The sequence below is a fragment of the Lepisosteus platostomus genome, chromosome 7 (assembly GCF_059453375.1).
Source record: "Lepisosteus platostomus isolate fLepPlt1 chromosome 7, fLepPlt1.hap1, whole genome shotgun sequence".
Classification (NCBI taxonomy): domain Eukaryota; kingdom Metazoa; phylum Chordata; class Actinopteri; order Semionotiformes; family Lepisosteidae; genus Lepisosteus; species Lepisosteus platostomus.
Window position 1 is genome coordinate 60,307,827 of NC_142617.1, and position 23,496 is coordinate 60,331,322.

General features: G+C 40.4%; 1 protein-coding gene across 7 annotated transcripts in view; it reads left to right on the top strand.

The window, feature by feature from the left end:
* LOC148659368 (uncharacterized) overlaps positions 1 to 23,496 on the top strand; it is a 56,782-nt gene that overhangs the window by 18,822 nt on the left and 14,464 nt on the right. For 6 of the 7 annotated variants that reach the window (XM_088641510.1, XM_088641511.1, XM_088641509.1 and 3 more), the window contains 13 exons: positions 1,233 to 1,358; positions 2,690 to 2,794; positions 3,053 to 3,241; positions 4,147 to 4,382; positions 5,202 to 5,478; positions 6,351 to 6,424; positions 8,436 to 8,499; positions 9,968 to 10,023; positions 10,629 to 10,678; positions 12,691 to 12,733; positions 13,516 to 13,633; positions 19,430 to 19,471; positions 22,149 to 22,280. In XM_088641510.1, coding sequence (XP_088497636.1) covers positions 1,233 to 1,358; positions 2,690 to 2,794; positions 3,053 to 3,241; positions 4,147 to 4,382; positions 5,202 to 5,478; positions 6,351 to 6,424; positions 8,436 to 8,499; positions 9,968 to 10,023; positions 10,629 to 10,678; positions 12,691 to 12,733; positions 13,516 to 13,633; positions 19,430 to 19,471; positions 22,149 to 22,280 — 1,512 coding nt within the window. The remainder of the gene's footprint in view (positions 1 to 1,232; positions 1,359 to 2,689; positions 2,795 to 3,052; positions 3,242 to 4,146; positions 4,383 to 5,201; positions 5,479 to 6,350; positions 6,425 to 8,435; positions 8,500 to 9,967; positions 10,024 to 10,628; positions 10,679 to 12,690; positions 12,734 to 13,515; positions 13,634 to 19,429; positions 19,472 to 22,148; positions 22,281 to 23,496) is intronic. The other variant, XM_088641514.1, reaches the window with a different exon arrangement.

A 23,496-nucleotide genomic window follows, 5' to 3' on the forward strand; every position in this document is an offset into this window, starting at 1 on the left:
AGAGATGAGGAAATACTGGTTTGTTTTTCAAATTCTGTACAGCTGAAACATAGCTCAATATTGTTTAAAATGACTGTTTAAACTGCCTGCTTTCACAAAATTTGCTTTTTTTTTGTAGTCTTACCATAGATTAGTATGTACTTTAATACATTAATTAAGATATACAGACATAAAACATAGGCATACTGTATTTTACCACATGATCACATCTACACTACGGGCTAGTTCCAGACCGACAATGATTCCTTGTTGTAAAAACTGATGACTGTATGATGTAAGGGATTGAAAAAGTAATGGAAAACAAGTGAAAATAAATAATTGAAAGCAGTCAGTGATCATTCTTGTCTGCTAAGCTCCCCGTCAAGCAGATAGCAATGGTTTAATTGACAATGGTTTAATTGATCAGAAGTTTTCTTACAGCACTGGTTTTGGATATGTAGCAAAACTGTATTGGTCAGTGTCTGGTGGGCCATGGGGCAGTAGTCCAGTTGTCCCTAGTACTCTGGGGACATGGTCATTGGGATAAGGGATGACAAAATAAAGATGAGCCACTTGTATCAACCATTTTCACACCTTTCAAAGTTGAGGGACTTTCACCAACTAAGACAACCCATGGCTCTTAGGGTTACAGATTTTTCCACAACAATAGAAGAGCATTTAGGTGTCTAAATACAGAATTGCACCCTTTATTGCACAGAGATGGCAAACCAAGCCTTAACCTTTTCTTTTAGAGCAGAAAACAAAACAAAATGAATAATTTTAGAAAAAAATAGAAGAAAAAAATGAAAAGATGAAAATTAACAAAAGTTACCAAAAAAGACATCTTGGCATAACCTTCAAGGGAACAGGTATCAGTTAAAACATAATTTTTCAGGCTGAAAAATAAAAAAACATTTTGGCTGTAAAGCCATCTTCAGGTGTGAGAGAGAGTAAATCAGTGAGAATATAAAACACAAGAAAACAAAGGACTGAGCAGGTGAGAATGGACACGCAAGTGAGAAAGAGTGTGCACAGGAAGAGAAAGAGCTGAAACCGTATATGAAAAGGGTTTTGAAAAGAAATTAGTCCTGGTTAGTCTTGGAAAATTGTTTTAGATAAAAAACTATTAAGAAGATCACCTATGGTAATGGTTACTGTTTATTACGGTATGGTTATTGCACCACTGAAGCTCTTCAAGCGTTTCAGTAAGATTAGTAAATGAACACCAATAATCTGTCTTTCTCTTCTGACAGGGACAGCTGGCTGCCTTGAGCCAGACCAATGAGACCAACCAGAGGCTTACCAGCTCTGTACGGGCTCAGAGTGACCTACAGGATGAACTGAGTTGCCTGCAAAGCCAGTTCAGCCAAGTCAGCCTAGTGAGTGACACCTGGGTGTTATGATTCCATCTACTCGCTGCCAGAGGGCACCCCAAGCGCTGGCGACTGAACGGGCTGTGCAGTAGAAGCACAGATGATGCAGACAGCTGTAACCAGTCACAAGCTGACCAGTGTACCTGGGGCTCCACTCAGCTCTATATGAACTGTGCTCTTACTCCCAGTAAACAGTGCTCAGTCTTGTGACCTCTGGTTTGAGCTCCAGATTTGACTTACCTGTTTCTCCTGATTCTTGTACCCTGTTTCTTGCCTTGCTCCTTTCTCTTACTGCCAGCCCATTGTCCTTGTTTTCCGTGCTTACATTGTTTTCTCCTAGTTCCTCTATGTTTCAGTTTTTCCAGATTTTTGGCTTGCAAAATCCCTTGGATTGCCTTCCTGGATTGGGTATTGGGTCTGTTCTTGTACTTTGCCTCTGTATCTCATCTTCTAGTTACTACTTTTCACTTCTAGTCTCTTGGTTCCTGCACAGCGTCTGCTTCCTTGGTTGTTTGGCTGTTTCTATCTTAGTACCTCCACTCTGACTGTTTTTCGCTTCAGCCCTGGCTACTGTGACAGGGAGGATGTCACTCCCCAGACATTTCTGTCTGGCCTGTAGAGCCTATACAACTTCCCTGCTTCTCAACTTTTACCTCTCCAAAACACTGTCTCCCACACTCTTTTAAAGGGGAACTGCAGTCCCAATTTCTCTGACCGGTTATTACATCTTGGGAATAAAATAAGTAAATTGACAGTATTGCAAAATTTTATGAATTCGGAATTAAACACAAAATTGTGAACTTTGTGAAAGTACTGTGTGGTCTCCATTTTGTCGCGGACCGCTGATCTTGGGCGAGAGCGAGAATTTGCACAAATTGCAATGTAAAGTGGCCCCATCCTGCTCATAACTTGCTGTAATGACTACTACTGTAATGTACTGTGATGTACGAACAAATAAGTAAAGGTTGTGCAGCAGACATTTTGCTACAAAAGTGTTCCAACGTGATCTGCATGCAGAGTTAACAAGTAAGTAGTACTTGCGGGCAAAACTGTCTCAAAATCAAGAGCAATATTTCTGTTGGATTAAAAGAGCTGTATTCACAAGCCTGCTTGTTTACAATGTCATAGGGCTGCTTCACCTCACTGGATGTTTGGTTGCCTCATTTTGAATCACAGAATATGGCATGGCACATACCTTTAAAGTTTGTCTATTTTGTGATGTAAATTGGAGGTTTTACATATTACTGTGTACTTTTTATGTTCATTGTGGTTTGAAATGCACTCATCAATGCCAGTTGATGCCATGTGAAATGGAAGGTCTTGTCCTTTGTTCCCAGGAGAAGGAGCTCTTGTCATCCAAGAACCTGAGACTGGAACAGAAGCTCGAAGACTTGAAGATGACACTGTCTGGGGCCCTGGCTGATAAAGAGCGCTTCCTGCAGGTACACCAAGTTACCCAGAACAGGTCGGGTTTGTCTCTGTTAGCACTGTTATAGGACTGAAACACTCTGGGAGTGGGTGATGGCAGACGATTTGCCTTCTTTGTTTCTGTTGCAAGAGATACATTTATGATGAGCAGGTGCTTCAGCAAAGCACTTCATTGCCGTTTGCTGCAGATCAGCTGAAATGAGTACATTTGGATAAAAGTATTATCAAATAAATGAATAGTAGTGAAGGAGTATCTCTGTGTGCCTGTGCAGGAGAAGGCAGAACTTCACCAGCGTGTCCAGGGGCTGGAGCTGGAGCTGGAACGTGCTAAGCTGGGCCGTGAGGGTTTCACTGAACAGGTGTCTGAGCTGCACAAGGAGCTGGTAGGAGCCAAGGCCCAAGCAAACCGACAGGACCAAGAGAAAGTGCTGATGAAGGAGGAGCTGTTCACTGTCAAACAGGTGTGCAAGAAAAGGACCTCAGCACTGGGACACTTGGAACTGCCTCAGTGTTGCATTGTCAGTGAAAACGTGAGATTGTTTTTACCTGGCTTGATGATCTTTTATCTGGACTTTTTTTAGTTCCTTCAAGAACTGAACTATGTACATTAAGTCTTAGTTATAATTTTGTCAGCGGTCATACTCATGTTGCAGTGTGCCATCCGTAAAAGCAAACTAGCAAACAACAAGCAAACTTTCCTGCAATCCTTTTATAAAATATTGCCAGGAATATTAGTGGTACAGTGTCTACAGTATGTGAGGGCGTGTTCAGTGTGGATTAAGGGTGACGTGTTGCCTTCCCAAACGCAGCTATCCTGGCTAATTAAGGAGGAGCTGCAGCAGTGGGGGCCCTTTAAGACACACTGAGGGCTCCAGTCCTGATACCCCCACAAGGGGAGAATGTTCCAGACAGTCCTGGAGGCGATGGGCGGGTTTTCTTTTCTTTTTGGCCTCGCTCCTTTTCTTCCTGTCTAGATCCTGCTAAATAGGGACAGTCCAGTCTGGGTGCCACCGTGCAAAGCGGTGCACTTTTTCTTATTCCTTTTCTTTTCTTGAGGGTTTTGGCTTGCCTCACACCAGTGCCTCCGCCCCCCCACATGGGGCGTCAGCTGTCACCCGTGTTCACTGCGGCTCCTCCCACTCCCACACTGTTACAGGTAGCAGAGACGAGGTTTACGCACTGCAGACAGAAAACCTCTTGGAAAATTTGACTTTTTATAACAGTGGCTCACAGACAAAGTGTCACGCAGACAAAACCCTATATACAGTAGAAATCTGAGTTTTCAGGTAGATGTACTTTCTATGAGTGCCCTTCAGGTTATACTGTATGTTCTATGTTTGGTGTGGTTGCTTATTCCACCCCCCAGGTGAACGAGAGGGTGGCCTCAGAGTTGGCCGAAGTGAAGCAGAGACTGGATACAGCACTGCAGCAGGTGCACGAGCTGGAGGCGGAGAAAGTGATCCACACTAATCAGATCAGTGCCCTGGAGATGGAGCGCTCCCAGCTCATCGGAGAAAAGGAACTGCTGATGGGCACAGAGGTGGGCCACCTGGGCCACCAGGAAGAGCTTCAGGAGCTCAGAGAGACCTGCCAAGCTCTGAGGTGATCTGGGGATCAGACAGGAGGCGTGGAATGCTGGGGGCATGGAAAGATATTTGCAAAAACAGGCTAATTTTTCATTTTTCCCAGATTAAAATCATTTGGACTCCATATTTTGATATTTTGGCTTATTTTTTCACCTGAATTAAAGGTATAATTGTAGGGGTCACTCCTTGAGTTGATGAAGTTGACTTCAGAGAGCATTCCTGCTTGATTTTACAATCCAGGAAGGACTTCTCAGGATATAATGTGAGACGATACCAATGTATAAAGCCAACATCCATTTAAAAGGTTATAAACACTGCTCTTAAATGAAAATTGCCCATTCCTGTGTTTTAAAATAGGTGTGTTGAAAATTAAAAAACTTTATTGACTATCTAAAAAATTGTCCATACTTTATTATAGGTGCTTTCAAGTGCCTGGTCAACTGTTGACAGGGATTGCTGTTATATTGTGAGTCAAGGATCCACTTGGCTAGATCCAGTTCAGCTAGACAGCAGTTAGCTATTTCTGTTTCCCAGTGTCCCTCAGTAGTTGTCACTCTATGGAAGAGTCTGGGATTGCAGTGGCAGCTTCCAGATAATGACTGCTCATGCAGGGCAGAGGCTTTAGAAAGCAGAGACATTTGGGAACCTCACAGCCTTTCATTTTCTCAGTTTTTGCTGCACATAAATCAAACATAAATATAAATCAAATCTTAAAACAAAGACTTATTTATATAAAATTACATTTTAATAGTTTGTAGCAGTTTTCTGGTTGGTTGTGTTGCAGTATGAAATGACTTTAAATATCCGGTTGTATCTGCTGTATTGCTTTCTGCAGGGATTCCCAGCAGGCTCTGCGCTCTGAGAACCAGGAGCTGCGGAGCTGCTGCCAGGAACAGGGGGCGGATCTTCGTGTGAGAGAGGCTGGACTCCGTCAGAAAGAGGAGGAGCATGAAGAGCAGGTGAAGGGCTTGCTGAGCCAGGTGGAAGAGCTGCAGAGGGTGGCCGCACACTGGAAGGAGAGGTGGCAGGAGGCGGCAGTGGCCCTGCGGTCCAGGGAGCTGGAGGTGGACCTGGAAGAGGCTCAGGGGCAGCCACAGACCCCTGCTGACACGGTACCCCCAAATAACTGACGCGTCCCGCCCTTTAAACTTCCGGGATAGACTGAATCAAGTTTAATGCAGTGTAGCTGTAAATGAATGAAACAGATAACAGATGAATAAAACTGTACAACAAATCTATGCTCTTTTACTACATGTTTATCTGCTTTACAGAGTCCAAAATAGCATTTGAAAGCAGGAGCATAATAGTCCTCAGCAGCACTGCAACAAAAGCGGGAAAAGCTCATTTCAGTACTTTTCGCTGAATATTATAAACACAGCTAAGAACTCCTTTGACTGCTAACATCCCAGACTGCTTCCCAATCAGCACTAACACTGTGAGCACTCCCCCTTCCTGTTTACACACAAACCCTAAATACACCCACCTGAGTGTGCGTTCCCTGTTGTTTCTAAATCATACAGGAACATCCAGCAGGTGGAACTATCTTCAAGTAATTTGCTAGTGTTAGTGTCCTTTACATGAGATAAACCACCTCACAAATATTCAAGCTCACTAACCATTGTGTAAGTGTGGGTTTTTGATCATTTGAATGAATGAACAATTTAAAGAGTTTCATGGAGCTCAGGAACACTTTAGTTCCTAAGGATTCTTTTACAATGAATTATGCGAACAATGTATCATTATACCACAACTGAAATTTGGCCAGTCCAACCCCACTGACTCCAATTATTTTAATACATCAGCAGCCTCAGATGTATGCAGGTTTACACTGAACGAGAAATGTTTTTGACGATTCTGAACTTTCCCATAAACGCTTCATGTAGGCTAGAAAAAAAGGAGGGTTTTCCAAGACTGTAGGCAGAATGGACATGGTTCTCAAGCTGTGGTTGACAGGGAGCTGGGCTGATGAAGAGTTTTGTTTAAGTCCCAACAGAAAGAAGAGGTGGCACAGCTGTCTCAGGAGCTGGAGAGACTGAAGACAGAAGTGCAGAATAATCAGTAAGTGCACATCCCACAGTCCTTCACTGGAGCGCTCTGGCCTGGTGCTGGGGAGAGTGGATCCCCTTTCTAGGAACAGTGTGCATCACTTTTTCTGTCCTTCCTTGTATTTTGGGCTCAAAGGAAAAAACAGTCAATCAGTTAATTACTGTTTTTGGTCTAGTGAAAGATAAACGAAAACTCTTGGAAAATTTAGAAAACCTTTTGTAGTTTACATTTTTAATTCAAACTATAGTTACACATAATAGTTTTCATATCACTATTATACTATTAAATATGATGATTATGCCCGAGTCAACTCAGTCATTAGATTATTTCTGATTATCTAAAATAATTATTTTTAATAATGATGAAAGAAGATGGGGAAAAAGATATTTGTTGTAGACTTTGGTGCAGAAACCTGTAGTAGTAGTACCTGAATGTTTTGTAACATTAATTGACATCCTCACCGAGCATTTTTCAGTCAGTTGTTCACTGGTGAAGGAGTTAACGTTAGTGTAAAGTCACATGTGACACAGTCAATAACATTCAATAAATTGGCAAGAAAACACTGGGAATATGCTAAAGAGGTAAAGAAGGGAAGGTACACAGACACTGGCTAGATCAGGCTGTCCCTCCAATCTGAGCCATCTGGGAAAGAGGAACCTGGACGCCACTGGGAGGGTGAGAGTAACATTTATACAGAAAATGTCCCCAAATCAACAATATCCCAGTCACTCCACAAAGGACGCTTATATTAAAACTGAAAACATACTCACATCCCATGTGTGCTGTGCAATAGATCTGCAAACATCAGGGAATCATAATTGCTTACACTTATATAGCGCTTTTCTGGACACTCCACTCAAAGCGCTTTACAGGTAATGGGGACTCCCCTCCACCACCACCAATGTGCAGCCCCACCTGGATGATGCGACGGCAATCATAGTGCGCCAGAACGCTCCCCACACATCAGCTCTCAGTGGGGAGGAGATCAGAGTAATGAAGCCAGTTCATAGATGGGGATTATTAGGAGGCCATGATTGGTAAGGGCCAATGGGAAATTTGGCCAGGATGCTGGGGTTACACCCCTACTCTTTTCAAGAAACGCCCTGGGATTTTTAATGACCACGGAGAGTCAGGACCTCGGTTTTACGTCTCATCTGAAGGACGGCGCCTGTTTACAGTACAATGTCCCCGTCACTATACTGGGGCATTAGGACCCACATGGACCGCAGGGTGAGCGCCCCCTGCTGGCCAAACCAACACCTCTTCCAGCAGCAACCTTAGTTTTTCCCAGGAGGTCTCACATCCAGGTACTGACCAGGCTCACACTTAGCTTCAGTGGGTTGCTAGTTGTGAGTTGCAGAGTGATATGGCTGCTGGCCAGGTGCTGTGGTGAGACAAGACAAAATTGGATCTTACATCTGATCCAACACAGTGCATCACTCAGTCTACTCCATCTTTAGCATCATGCACGGCAGTGGCTGCATTATGTAATAGATCTGCTTCTCATCAGCAGGAACCAGGAAGCCTGTCAAGATATAGATTGAAAAAAGTACTCTCAATTCCATGATGAAAATCTGCTTCAGACATTAAATTGGGATGCAGATTCACCTTTTAACTGGAACAAGATCAATTCTGTACATTTCAAGTGGCTTAACGGTATGAATGCCCAGTTAATCCTGGATCCTGAGAATCTGTGGAATTATTTGAAAAATGCTGTCTTTAAGTGATCCCCAAGCAAACTGAGGCAGTTTGAGCAAATCTGCCAAAAAGAATGGAAAGAAGTGGACCAGGCCAGTTCAGTTCAAACCAAATCAAAACCTACCTGCCAGTTACATATTATATATATATATATTTTAAGAAGAAACAATCAAAGAAAAGTAATCACTTGCTGGATTTTTAATTTGTGACGTATATCTAATCAGAGGCTATTGTTATTATGAATAAGTATTCAGTGACTATCCCATGGGAGATTGTTTAGACAATACCACATGTAAAAGTATGCACTGTATCTATACGTTCACAGGGAGGAGATCCTGAGGCTGATGGAGCAGAAATCCAATGCTGAAACAGAGCTGAGGAGCCTCAAGGTATAGCCATGTCCCGCTAGTGTCCGGTGTGCCAGTAACCTCTGTGTGTGGAGAGTGTTCAGGGTTTAGGAGAGGTGATGTGGTGTCAGTCGCTGTGCCCTGTCTCTGCAGCATGAAGGGGGGTTCTGCTGAAAGTGGAGTTGAATACAGTACCTGCAGACAACAGCTGAAGCTGGAGAGGCAAGAGCCAGGCTATGCTGCACAGACCGAACTGTAGCACTGTGTGAACTACAATAATAATACTTTGCTTTTATAGATTTCTTTTCACCCTGAGGGCTCTAAAGCACCTTACATACTACAGGAGAGGACCTGCTTCATCTACAATTAGGTGCAACAGCCACCTGGATTATAGGAACAAACAGCTTTTTTCCATGTGGGCCTGGTGAACAGGAAATTATGAGTATTAGAAGTGTATTATTTAAATAATGCTGGAACAGATTTAAGTTGTAGTAACTTTATATGAAATACAGTTGTTGAAGTGACACATTTGTTCTTAATTTCTTGAAAATTTTCCTTAGGCAGTATATTCTTATTTCACCAGGGAGACCACACATTAGAGGATTCTATTTGTCCCACCATGCTCATGGGATTCTGTTTCTCTACAGTCCCACCCCAGCACAAGCCCTAGGACTGTGAAACCCCTCAAGATCATCCCTCAGAAGGGATAATTTAGAGTAGCCAGACTTAACCTTCCTTTATGGGAAAGTAACTGGAGCACCAGTTCAAGCAAGGAGAGAACATGCCAACTTAATATTGTAACCTATGGCCGACACAGGTTGTACGAGCTGGTTGTAGAGTGGTGATGGCACCACCCTCTGCTCCCCTGCGCATAACAGGGATGTTGGCCGCGTGGGCTGACGAGGGCCTTCTCCAGCTCAGCCGGCTGTATCCCTGTTGAGTGACGCTAGAGCCCCGGGTTCGATCCTGAGGCGAGGGACGAACTGGGGCAGGAGCGGCAAGGGCAGAAACCCCAAGAACCCAAATTCGCTACAATATGAAAAAGCGCCCTAAGCTGGAGCTGAACCCAGGAGGTGTGAAGCTAATCACCACGGCTCCAAGTGACATAGAGATGTTTAGAGTTCAAGGAGGGAGCTGCCTCAGCACGCGTAGGCTGCTAAGGAACAAGTAAAGGTTTATCCCTGCTGAAAAGAGAAGAAAAGAAACACCACGTTTCGGCTGTGGAGCCTTTTTCCAAGTGGGAGGTGGATTCACGTTGGTACAGTTATATTGAACAATCCACATTTCTTAAGTTCAGTCTCCTGCTGAAACCTGTCCTCACATCCAGGGTCTCCTACACAGTCCTTACCTTGTAATTCTTTGTGCAGCTGTAAATCCACCTCTCTAGGGTCTTTCTACAATTGTTTATATTCCCTGGACCTTTTTTTTAAGTATTAAATAGAAAGTCAAGGTCTGGCATGTAACATTCCTTTCTATTTAATATGTAAATTGCTTCATGGTCTCTTCACAGCTACAGGTAAGATCAGCGAGAGAGACAGAGGGATTAAGCAGAAGTGCATCTCCCAGGTTAGTATACAGAGATGTCCCTGTCTGGCTGAAAGATGTCGAGCTCTTGATAGTTTCCTCTTCTGAATCACCTTACCATATGCTCAACTTCCCAGGCCTATTTTGGTTCTACATTTTTAAATTATAAAAACAATTATAAATACTATTTCCCTTAGATCCCAAATTTTGGAATTACTAATTGATATTCAGTGAGACACAGCAGGACAGCTCTCTCACCCAAGTGAGGTCAAGTCTGACACAAGCTTCCAAAATTTGTAGTGCCCCATCTTAATGATAACCTTTTTAAAAAAAAATGGATTATAGGTTTCCTATTTTAGAATGATAGTTTGTTTTTGATTCCTGCGTGTAACACTGTTCTCTTGTTTGTATTCAATATTATCTGCCAGGTGTTTGTCAAGTGTGGAATTATGTTTTATGCTTGCTTTTATTCCTGTTGCTTCCTGCATGGATTGGAGCCCAGAATGATACTGGAGATATAGGGGAAGTGGATGGGGTATTTTAGAATCTGTAATTTTCATTTCATAGAAACAAAGACAAAGAATGTTGTACCACACTCATCATGCAAATTGTATCCTAAGAGGCCGATTTCTTTCTGCCTGTTCCAGTGGAAGAGTTTTTGCTCCACCAGTGGGAATTGAACAGCAGACATGTCAAGGTAAAACTTATTTTTTCTTTCTCTCCTGAAAGCTAATGTTATGAGACCCATTGCTTTTTTTTTGTTCAGCTGCCTAGAGATTTCCGTAATCACAACCTAGTGTACATGTTGTATCAGTCGTGTGCTCTAGGATTATGAGCTGTGATGGCAAGGGGAAATGCTAGCTTTTCAAAAATGTTTTCAGTTAATAAATTGGTGCATTATTCTCTTCTCTGACAGTCTAACACCACTGGTCAAATGTATGGCTGGATCATGCAGTTATATGAAATGATTCTGTGAGTTCTTGGCTGTTTAAATGTAAGAATTCATTAATCATGATCTCAAAGTTCTTTCAAAGAACATTTACTCCAATTATTATTACAGTTAATTATAACTCTACTGAGGTGTAACGCCCAGCTTCTTGAAATAATTTAAATTCCTTTTCTCAGTTTGACCATTTTGTCATTGAATGTGTACTTTCAAATCTGACCATACCACATATGTCTAGTTCTGGGAGCAGGAGTGAGCAACAGTGAAAATATGACAGCCAACAGGCTACCCAGAATCCCTGCACATTTGACAAGATGACACAACATGAGACATTGATTTCAGGATGGCTTCATGAACCGTGCTTGTTGCAGGGCTTTGTCAGTTTTAAAGTTAAATGTTTTCTCACTTTGGCCACAAGGTCGCGCTACTGTTCAAGATTTGAATGGTACGAGGCTTGCCATTCCAGCTTTATAATGGACATTAAACATTTACAAAATCTTTTCACAGGAAAAGCTTTGTTTGCTTTAATTTGAGTCATATAAACAAAGTGTATATAAATACAATGTAAGACGTTTGTTTGCACTTCATTTGTGAGATTTGCTTTTATGTATGTCTTCTGGTTTTGTCTTTAAATTTATATAGCCCTGTTTCTTGTTCATTAAACAGTGCTTCTACGCAGGTCTGCCCTTAACTGTAGAAATGAAAAACTAAATGGGCCTACTTTCTGTGATTTAGTACCATGACGCTGAAGGAGTTCTACTAAAAAATGAGGAGCCAGTCAGACTAGGTTATTGACTGGAGTTCTTAACTACTGTTCTTAACCCACAGAGAGCTCTAGCTCTGGACAGGAGTCATGCAAGTGTTTGGCATCCTGGACAAAATTCCTTGACATGAATCAAGCTTGAACCCAGGGTCACTTTCTAACTGTGGGGGAGACCTATCCAACTCTTCAACTTTTCAAGTGTGGCATCAGATTTTTAATGAGGATGTGTCCAAACTGCAAGTCCAGTCTAATTGGTACAGATTGGATTTACAGCCAGCTGTTTCTACACTGTCAGTGTTTCAGACCAATTCGTAATAGTCTACTTGCAAGGGAAGCTTTTGGCCTCTGTCCTAGAAAGCCAGCAAGATGATTGCAACAACCAGCATGAAGAAACCCTACTTTGTATAGTGCTTTTCATGGGAAAGATCACAAAGGATATTACAGTAAATATTCTTAATTATTCATAAAATATGCATTTAGTCCATGGTAATTAAAGTACAAGAGGACATTTTTCAAATTAATAGTAGCACTTACATGTGGTTTCTCAATGTGTTTGTATAAACCAATATGTCTCTGACGTTGTAGTCTATGATGTGTTACAGTGCTGTGCTGTTCATGGCCTAAGCTGTAATGCCACTGCAGTGATTTCAAATATAATTGATCAGACAGCTGAAATTCATAAATCATCTAAATAAATCACTTCTACTGAAGTGTTATAAGAGAATAGTGAAAAATGAGAGGAATGTTGCAACTGTTGGTATTTCTTTCTCATAGACATTATGACTGAAACGGAAAAAGAGAAGTAAAGATTGATTGCAAAGATAAAAACAGCATTTATATTGCTGCAGTAATGAGGTGAATAGATTAACACTTATTTAGTCTCCAGTTTATTTAATCACTCCTACTATGAGACCTGTAAAAACCATAGAAGAATTGGTCTGGTCATGAGTAATCACGGTCTTCATTTTTTTCTGCTGTTTTGTTTTTTTGTTTTTTGTAGAGGATCGAAGAATGTCAAGGCAAGACAGAGGCACCATTACAGAGTAAGTCAAGCTTGTCTATGCTGGGCAAGCTTGTGAAATCTCCTCCTTTTTAATAACATACACTAACATGTCTGAAGCGTGATAGTTTTAGCTATACAGGCAGCATGTAATACTTTTATTTTTCCACAAGTTTCTTTCTGGCCACAAACATTATAATCACCTCATGTCCACAAAGCAGCATAATAAAATTTCATTTTACTGTTAATTTCAAGACAAGTGTTAATCATCTCCTTTGATCTTTAAAATGATGTGTTTAAGCTAACAGAGCTAACTAGAATAGGTCTTCATTATGAGATCCAATATTGTTTCTTTTTCCACCTTTTATGTGTGGAGGGTTGATTCTGCAAGCGTGGTTTTGTGTGATGTATTGTTCAGATCACACTTTAGAATGTAATAGTCCTTAATAATAGTCCTGATACTTTGATTTAGTTGAAGGCGTGTACAGTAGTTTTTTAGTATAGATTTTTGTGTGGTGTGTGTCTTTGGTTCATAACACATAGCCATCCGAGGTGAGTGGATGTTTTATGTGTTTTTCTGGCCTTCCTAAGTGAGGAAGGAACAGTTTAATCCATTCATCTGTCTTGCACATGCTCCTCACACTGCTGTAAGAAGTTTACTGACAAATATAAGCAGGATAGGTGTCATTGAATCAGTATTGTACAATATGTGTATTGTGTCAACAATAATAATCATCATCATCATCATCAACATTATCAACATTTTTGAAGAAATGTTTTTTTTATAAAGGAGGCAGAGGTGAAAATATTGATTTTGCTCCACAGCTCTCTAACTCTGCTCCCAGAGGAGCTACAGCCTGAAGTGTCTGTCCTGCAGCAGCAGCTCGAAGAATCAAGCTGTAAACAACGGACACAACTGGACATCATCAAGTGCTTGCGAGAGGTGAATGATTAGAAAAGCTGAGACACGGTGAACATCTCGGCTGGCCCTCTGCTCTTCTTGCCAGGCAGTCATCTGACTGGCGTCTTTTCTTTCTTCAAGACATTTGTGTTCTTATGGAGTGCATTGCTCTTCGGAGACCCTTTCAGTTCCCTGATATCCCCCAAGGAGAAGCATGTGTAAACTACTGGGGGATGTCACTCACAGGCAGTTTATCTAGAGAATGCACTATTAAAAATGGTGTATATTTTTGTGTTCTCACTTCTGTGTTCCATTTGGGGTTTTTAATTTTGAAACATGCACCTCAGCTAGTGCAAATTAAAAATTTTCCGGTTCATATTCCCCCTCCAGAAATTATCACTCACTAATAACCTACTCTATTTTTCCTTGTTATTCAGTCTTAAGATTCAGAATGGTTAATCTCCTTCCCTTGTAAACCTGTGTCAGGTGTTTGCTAGGTATGTAAGATTGTCTTCAAGATTGTTCTCCATAGGCCCCAGGCTCCATGGAAGTTAGAGTTTTTCCACTGTCGAAGGATCTCCATAGATCCATTTACTTTATCTTAGTGTTAGTAATATAGTGAGGCTCTTCTGGCTGTAACACATATAATTACTTAGCAGGTTAGTAAAAACAGAACATTTATAAGACCTAATACTTAGACCAATGAGGTTTAGTGTGTAGAGGCTAATTTTTTCCTAGATTTCCGTTTCTATACAATTTTTAGTTTAAGAATAAAATCTGACAGATTTTAGAAAGATTATGAAAATTAAAACCCCAGTGGACATATGTGGCCATCTGCTCAGCAGCATAATCATGAATAATCTTTCTCCATGCCTTCACTGGGCTTTCATCATTTCAGAAGAGTGCTACTAAATGGTCTTTCCAAAGAATCATTTGATAAGATCAACCGACACCTCTTTTATGTCTTTTTATGAGCTAGTATTCTTTATTGTCTGTTGCTTTCTTCTTTTCAATGATTATTATGCATCTATTTTTTGCTCTTGAATGGTACATTTTGGTACAAACACCAGCCACACTTTTAGGGAGCCCAGTAGCCACAGAGAGAGACCAGAGGTCCTTCCATTTAGCTGCCCTGGACAGCTGTGTATTAGGATACACTGGCAAGCATTTCAAGTAACTCTAACAGAACTCAGGGGGTAGAGACTAAAGTAAGATGTTTTTATCAGTTCAAACAGAGACATTTTGTTTTGTTTTGGGCTGGTAAGGGTTATATCCTAATGGTTAGCTGGTTATGAAGATGCACATCGTCAGTCCCCTCTGATTCTCAGTCAAAATCAGTTAATTGGGGCAGCAAGCTTTGACAGATGGTCTGCGGTGGTCCAATTATTTTCTTACCTTTTATAATTATTTTGTGATAGAAACCAACTGTGGGGGTATATTTGTCCCTGGAAAATGAGACCTGGCAGAAGTTTAAAAACGGCATTTTTAAAGAAAACGATCTTAAGAAAGAAAACTATTTTTTCTTTAAAAATATCTTGTAAAACAACTTGCCCAGCTATGTTTTCAATAATTGTGATCTCTCGGTTTTTAAAAAGTGTAGCTTAGACCTGTTCCCTCTGGGTGCACTTAAGAATAAGTGTAACAGCAGAAGGGCTCTACACAGGCTTAAATATTCAAAACAGTCTCACTCTTTTTAAGAGTTTATTATTGTGTAAAAAATACACAAAACATAGTGTGGATTCAAAGGGGAAAATAAATACCAAGGAAAACTGCGTACCATTGAAATTTACCATGGTAAACTTTCACATCGAGACAGGGATTTAGATTCATACTTCTGTGGAGTGTTAACTTCTGCACATCTGTGGGCAGACAGCAGGGCCGATACTCTGTGACTGGATGTGTGGGATGCGGCTCTAGTGAGTCACCTTAAAATGACAAGTGTTCAGCCATGCAAGAAGGAGTCCCTTTCTCTTAGATGACAGAACAATCACTCACAGCTTCCAAAGATCTGGAAGCACATTGCACTGCCATGTGTTAGGCTGAGATGCACAAGCTGACTGGAGACTACTGAGGCAAATGGCAAGAGAAAGTGCTTATGGGAGAACGTGACTTCACTGTACTCTGCCATGCATTACAATGCTGTGTGTATTTTAGTTTGCCTTCTAAATAGGCCAGCCGGCTTTCTGTGCCATAGACAGACACTGACCAAATGTTAATGTCATCTGTCTCCCCATGTTACTCCTGGTAACAGTACGATTATTGCAAAAATGACCATTATTACAGTACATGGGTATTTCATTAGCACACACTCTGGTCTCTCTGTAGGCAACCTGAATCCATTACTGTAATTCAGAAATTAATTTAATGGACAGTGGGAGCAATGCTGAACCTGGACATTATAATTCTGACATAATTTTCAATCAAGAATAAACTAAGGCTGTCATTTTAGCCACATTTTATGAGGTAAAATTGCCTAGATTCCATCAAAAGCAATATTTTTTGCTCAGTTCCCTGAAGATGTTATTCCTTGTACTAAGATGTCCATGAAACCTTATATACCTTATATATACAGTATATTATAAATTCTCATTAAGCCAAACATCCTGGTACATTTGTAATGACTTGTAATGGCTTACTGACTTGTTGTTTGTTCTCTTTTAAAGAGGGGCAGATCTGAAGTTTACATTAACATTTTTATTTTTCCTGGAGTAAGTGGGTTCACTTATCTGAATCTATCCAAACATTTGAAGACTCCCGTCAGTTGATATGTGTTATTTTCTTTACTTATATGGCAATATAATGAGCATAGTAGATGTTTAAAATCAGGTAAATTTAGAGCAAACTGCGACCAATGTAAATTATCTGGGATCTAGTCTCCAGTGTGGCAGCTGAAGTCAAAGCTGTTCCACAAGCCTACTGTGACTACGAGCACCAGCAGGGGAGATGCACTACTGAAGACTATGCACTACTGCTGCTGAGGCTAGGCAGAGGGGAGTTGCTCTATTAAAAATGAGTTCCCTTTTAGTTTTCTATTGTCCTGGTTTCCCCACTGAGTCTGAGGTAGTTCCCAGATCTGTCCCCACCTATATACTTTGGGATTTTAAATATTATCTTAAAAATAAGAAATTGTTACCAAACTCAGCTGCAGGATGTAATCATTGCCACCCGCTGTTACAAAAGGGGAGTGTGATATGATTTGAAAACGAATATAACAATATTATTTTGATTGACTTAGATATGAGAATCATACAATAAAAAACATAATCTTGATATTGTAATCCTGAAGTAAGGGATTACAGAGTGTTTCAAAGTACATGTATTCCCTAGCACAGCTTTGTAACTGTAATAATAAGCTTCAGACTTAAAACAAATATTTCTTAACAATAACACCAACAGACAACAGTTATACTTTAAACAAATATGTGTAATACTCTTGAGTTCCAGAGCCCTACCTTCTATGACATAGAAAAACACCTAAGAGGCAAAGAGAAAACCTGTGTCTTCTTAAACAAAAACCGACCCTAACCAAAACTAATTCCCACTCACTACATTGATACTCACAAATTAATGGAAACTAGTAGATTACCTTGGCAAAATATGGTTTTGAGTGTGATCTGAAGGAGGCATTTTCTCAAGGCACAAATGTCTTGGGCTGTTGCTACTGATATTGTCCTTTTTTCTCCCTATTCTTGATTCCCCTGTCAGTACAGTGTGTCTGATCCTGTGTTTGTGCCATTGTCCTTTCCTATGGATGTTAGCTTAATGACTTAACTGGGAATGGCCTAATTGCAGACATTTCTGAATGCCCAGCTTAACTTGATTAACAGTAGAAACACACAACTTCCAAATCAGGATCTTTCCTCTTTTCTTCAGTGGGTTTAGTGTTATGTTTAGTTCACATGTACTCTTCAGTGCATTAATTAAAATAAATATAACTGGTGCATGAATTGCTTTATGTTGCTATTAATGATGTAATTATACTCTATTAGGTTAACTGAAATAATTGAGGCTCCATTAAATTACTGGTGCACATTGCATCATTGGAGCACGTCAAAACACAATTACACGTCAGTGACTCAATAATAGGAAGAAACAGAGCTTAATTTAATTTTTAAGGCATAGAACTAATGTAGTAATTTGTTAACAATTAATGTCTCAAGACAGCATGGTTCATAATGTATGTCAAGTATTTTTAACTTATTTTGTATTATATATGTATTTTATTTTAATCTACTGTGATATACACATTAATAAAGACTTGGAAAACATTAATACATATTGGTACAGAAGAACTAAAGAATGTAAAAAAGGTTCTTAGGTCCATTATACTACTTGTAGATAATTTCTCTGAGGATCTCATATTGCGGTTTCTTGACTGAACCCCAGATATCCAAGGGATTGGCTACAACAGTATGACTGGGTGGGTTGTTCAAGCCTCCCACAACCCTTTGTACAACATAAAGAAATGCCTCCTGTTCTCCTGTCCTCCGCTTTGTGTTTCACTGTTGAGTCTGAAGAAGTCCATTGGGTTGACTTTGTCAACGCCTTAGGTCTTTTAGCTTTTCAGTGTAGGAAATTCCTTTTTTGTCCAAGTCTATATCGAGTTTCTCTTCTCTGGACAGATTCACATATGTAAAGACATTTTGGTAATGAGATGTCAAATGTTGTACATAATATTCTTAATGTGGTTATAGTAGTGCTTTGTACAATTTTAGCAACCAACCATGAAGTATTAAAACAGTCTATCTCCTTCTTTGATTTTTTACATACAGTATGTTCTCTGTAAGACTAAATCTTTTAATTCGATTTAGTGTGCATTGTACCATAGTCAACTTCAATAGAACTAAAATTGCAAGATGTTCTTTGGTCCTCCTGTCCTTGGGGAGATTTATAGAATGCTGAACTCAGTTAATAATTATGTTTAATATATCAATGAAGTCATCTGTGTTACAGTATACAAGAACTGAGTAAAACTACAGTATATACTGTAAGTCTGATGTCCTGTTACTCAGAGAGTCCTTTTTTTTTTACAAAACATCCCTTCAGTCTCCTCCTAGTGCTGATACCTTCACTTTGTATTCAGGACAGATGTAAAAAGTGTGTGTTCAGAGTAGTATCTGCTGTACTGCTCCACATATCCTCCTAGGAGGATTTCAGTAGTGAGCACTCACTCAAATAGCCTTGGAGAAACTGCACAAGGATCATGGCTCACAGCATGGCGATGTATGGGCAACAGAACATAAGAGTGGTTGCAAATGAGAGGAGGTCATCCAGCTGTTAGTAGTTGATTGATTCAAGGGTCTCATTCAGCTGGTTCTTGAAAGAAGCCAGGGTATGAGTTCCAGGAACATGCCTGGGTATCTTCCATACTTCCACAATCCTTTAGATACAGAAATACCTCCTTTTCTCTTTTTTTTGTATGCACTTCCAAGTAGTTTTCATTTGTGTTCTGTGGCTCATGTCGCACTGTATATTCTAAAGACCTCCGTTGGGTTGATTTCATCAGAGCCTTTGAGGAATTTGAACCCTTGATCCAATTCTTCTCATAATTTTCTCTATTCAAGACTAAAAGGTTTTGGTTTCTTCAGACGGTTAGCGCAGGAGGTTCCATTAAGCCCTGGAAAACATCTGGTTACTCTTCTCTGGAATTATTCCAAAATATGGGCAAACTAGATTACATAAACAACCCATACAGGTAAATTATAGTTTTATTTTAAAATTATAAAGCCTAGCATCTTTTTATGTTTAACGAACTGCTGTTCTTGATATGTTTACAATAATCCTCAAGGCAGAAATAAGATAAGTAATTGTGTTTACTTAAGATTCTGTGTGTTACAGGAGCTGCAGGAGCTGAAGTCCAATAAGTCAGGGGACATCAAGGTGAGCTGCTGTACCTTCAATCGAGTTTGATTGCCCATTTGAATGATAGCTTGCTTTCTGTTCTGTACTGGAATCTGGTCACTGCAGTATGCTAGTACTTGAGCTGATATGAGCTCGAGTTGACCCAAATGCATTTGTCTCAGGTGGCCAGTAATAACTGTCAATAACTGAATAAGTAGAAGTTTTTGTCTGATATTCAGTGATCCATACACCAAATCATATTTTCTGACCTTTAAATAATCTTTCTGCCATTTGTCACTGAAGCATTTGTGAACAGCCATCTTGAGACTACTGGAAAATACTGTAGATGTTACAGTATGTCCTTATCAAGTACAGTAGAAAATGGGCATCAAGACACTGTTTTAACAATGTGCGGGTTTGAATAAATTGTAATGGACTGCTTTAGTAACTTAGTCTTTTTTAGTATTATGCCTATTGTGGTGCACCTTGTTTGAAAAGAAAAGTAACATTATTATTGTATAATTGTACATAATATTATTGTACTTTTGTGCATACATATTGTACATTTGTTGTGTATTAGCTATGAGTTTTAATTCACCAGAATAGTCCTCAAAAGAGTTAGTGTGTGAATTTGTACTGCTGCACAGCACGTCAAGCTGTGAGTGTGGGTAGCATTGATTAAATAGACAGGTGCCTGACCTCTGAAAGCCTTGTAAGTAAGTAGAAGGATTTTGAAGTCTGCCCTGTACCTGACAGGAAGCCAATGGAGAGAGCTAAGTACTGGTGTTATGTGGTCGTCTTTTCTGCTCCTAGTAACAATTCTAGCTGCCGTGTTTTGAATTCACTGTAAGGTGTTGAAAGTGCGATAGGTCCTCCCTGATAGTAGGGCATTGCAGTAGTCTAATCTGCTGTGTCAAAAGCATGTATTAGTTTCTCTGTGTCTTGAGTGGAGAGAAAATACCTTCGTTTTGCAATATTTCTTAACTGTAGGAAGCATGCCTTCGATACTGCATTGACATGAGAGTTAAATGAGAGCTTTGTGTCTAAGATTACACCTAAGTTATGTGCCGAATCTTGGAGGGAAACTTTTAAGCCCTCAGAGTTGGCTGCCTGAGGTTATAGCAGTCCTATCCACACTGTTGCCTCCAAACAACAGAACCTCAAATTTATCAGAGTTCATCCAAGACTTTACTTCATTAACTCAATTAGCTAAAGTGACAATTGATGAGTTGTCATTAGGTGTAAATGAAATGTATATTGGTCAGGTACAACGCCTGATGCAAGGGACGTGTTCATCATACTAATTATAGGTCCTGCCAGTACTTGGAGGGAATCTTTAACTGGTTGGGTGGGGATGGGATCTAGCGGACAGGTGGTTGATTTTGTCTTAATAATACATTTCTTTAGTTCATGTTCATTAACTAATTGGAAAACACTGAAAAGGTGCTCACATTGTTTTAGTACTAGGCTTCTTTGCGGCCTGTTTGATTGTGTCTGATGTTGTAAATTTTATTGTTAAACAAATCCATGAAAATGTCACAACTAAAGTTAGCTGGTACTGTTGAATCGGCCTTATTTGTTAGAGTAGCTATTGTCCTTAATAGGTAGGGAGGCTTATTTGTATTGATTTCTATAAGTTCAGAGTAGTAAGCTGAACGAGCTCTATATAGGGCTGTCTTATGTTGTTTCAGGCTATCAGTCCATGCCGACTAGAATACTTGCAAACCAGTAGACCTCCATTTGCGCGCTAGTTTGCAGGACTCCTGTTTAAGGGATCGTGTGTGATCATTAAATCATGGAGAGTGTGTAGTGGTTTTGACTACCTTAGTCTTTAACGGGGATGTTTCATTGAGGGCCTGTCTGACCACTGTATTACAGTTGTGTGTGATTTCGTCAACATCAGTACTGAAGGTGAAGTTAGCATTAATCAATAGTTTTAATACATTTTAAAGTACCCCTACTGATGTGCCGTGTCATAATAATCTTCTCCTTGGCAACTACAGAGGGTAGTTGAATCTCAAAAGTAATTAAAAAGTGGTTGGAAAAAGAGTTATCCATGGGATGGACTAATATATGATGAATATCAGCTTTATGAGTGATACTAAAGTCTAGTGTATGATTGTACACGTGTGTTGGTCCTGTTATATGCTGACTACAACCTATGGAGTCAAGGAGGGACAAGAAGTTTTTACTGAAAGCATCTGTCTCTATGTTAATATGTATGGTAAAGTCACCAAATATTACAACTTTGTCTAAATTAATAACTAAGTCAGCGAGCAGTTTACCAAATTCAGCTAGAAACGATGCATATGGTCCTGGGGGTCTGTATACTAAAAGAATATATGGGGATGATTTGGATGCTATTTTAAGAAGCATTGTCTCAAATGTGTGAAAGTCATTTATAGTTTATAGTTCAATTTTTAGGGACTCACTGAAGATGGCTGCTAGGCCACCTCCATATCCTGAGCAATGGGCTTTTTATAAAAAAATACAGCCAGGTGAGGTAGGTGAGGCTTCAACTAAAGGAAAAGTGTCAGTGGGTCTAAGCCAGGTTTCTGTTTGTAGGCACAGGTCAGAGTTCGTGTCAAGCACCATATCATTAACCAGAACTGATTTGGTGCCTAATGAGCGAACATTTAACAGGGATATGAATGTGGTCACTGGCTGGCAGTGTCTGTGTCTGTGGAGCCACTACATCACTGAACCCCATTTTCAGGCTTCTCTAGAAGAGGTGGATGGGGAGCTGCTCCAAGTAAGAGCAGAACTGCAGAAAATGTGGGATGTCCTGAAGATCCGGGACTCTGAACTAGAAGTGCAGCACCAAGAACTCCAGTCAGCACGAGGACAGGTGGGTCTGCTGCCCTCTCTCCAGCTGTTCTCCTACATTGTTGAGACACTCCATCTGTATTATGTACCCTATCATGGCCAGCAGCCATATCACCCTGCAACTCACAGCTGACAGCCCACTGAAGCTCAGCAGGTGTGAGTCTGGTCAGTACCTGGATGGGAGACCTCCTGGGAAAACTAAGGTTGCTGCTGGAAGAGGTGTTAGTGGGGCCAACAGGGGACGCTCACCCTGCGGTCCATGTGGGTCCTAATGCCCCAGTGTAGTGACGGGGACACTATACTGTAAACAGGCGCCGTCCTTCGGATGAGACCGAAGGTCCTGACTCTCTGTGGTCGTTAAAAATCCCAGGGCGCTTCTCAAAAAGAGTAGGGGTGTAACCCCGGTGTCCTGGCCAAATTTCCAATTGGCCCTTACCAATCATGGCCTCCTAATAATCCCCCTCTATGAATTGGCTACATTACTCTGCTCTCCTCCCCACTGATAGCTGATGTGTGGTGAGCGTTCTGGCGCACTATGGCTGCCGTCGCATCATCCAGGTGGTCGAGGGGAGTCCCCATTACCTGTAAAGCGCTTTAAGTGGAGTGTCCAGAAAAGCGCTATATAAGTGTAAGCAATTATTATTAATTATTATTATTATTATAAACACTGTTATATACTGTATATGTTTATAAAACACACTATTAGGAATTTTATATAATACTGCATAAAATATACAGGCTATATAGTGGATTTATACAGTGCTCAATCACCACTTTCTTAATACTTCTTTGTTTGACTTGGTTGCATTTACTTTTTTCATCTGCTCTAGTAAAAGTGAGGACAGTAAGTCTCAGTTGACAACAGAGAAGCTTTCAAGCTCAGCCGGCATGTGATGTTTTCAAAGTTTTCTTGGGATTTTTTGGATTTGTCATCCAACAGCAGTCCCTATGGCTGTGAGTTTATAAGCAGCATTAGTCATCCATCTGCAATGAGCCAGGTGCCACAGATGTTGAGAGGGTTTGAGCTAGACAGGGTATTTCCAGCATACCTCACAGCAGCAATCACTGTGGTTTGTTTGGTGCCTATAAGATTGCAATTTTAAGAGATTTAATTTTTTCTCCGTTTGATGTGAACTCTGTTGATAGATTGATAGTAGGTTTCAGAGAGAGATGTGACAGCAAAACTGATGGAGATTTGTTAGAGTGTGAAATAAATGTAATTGCACTCCCAAATTTTT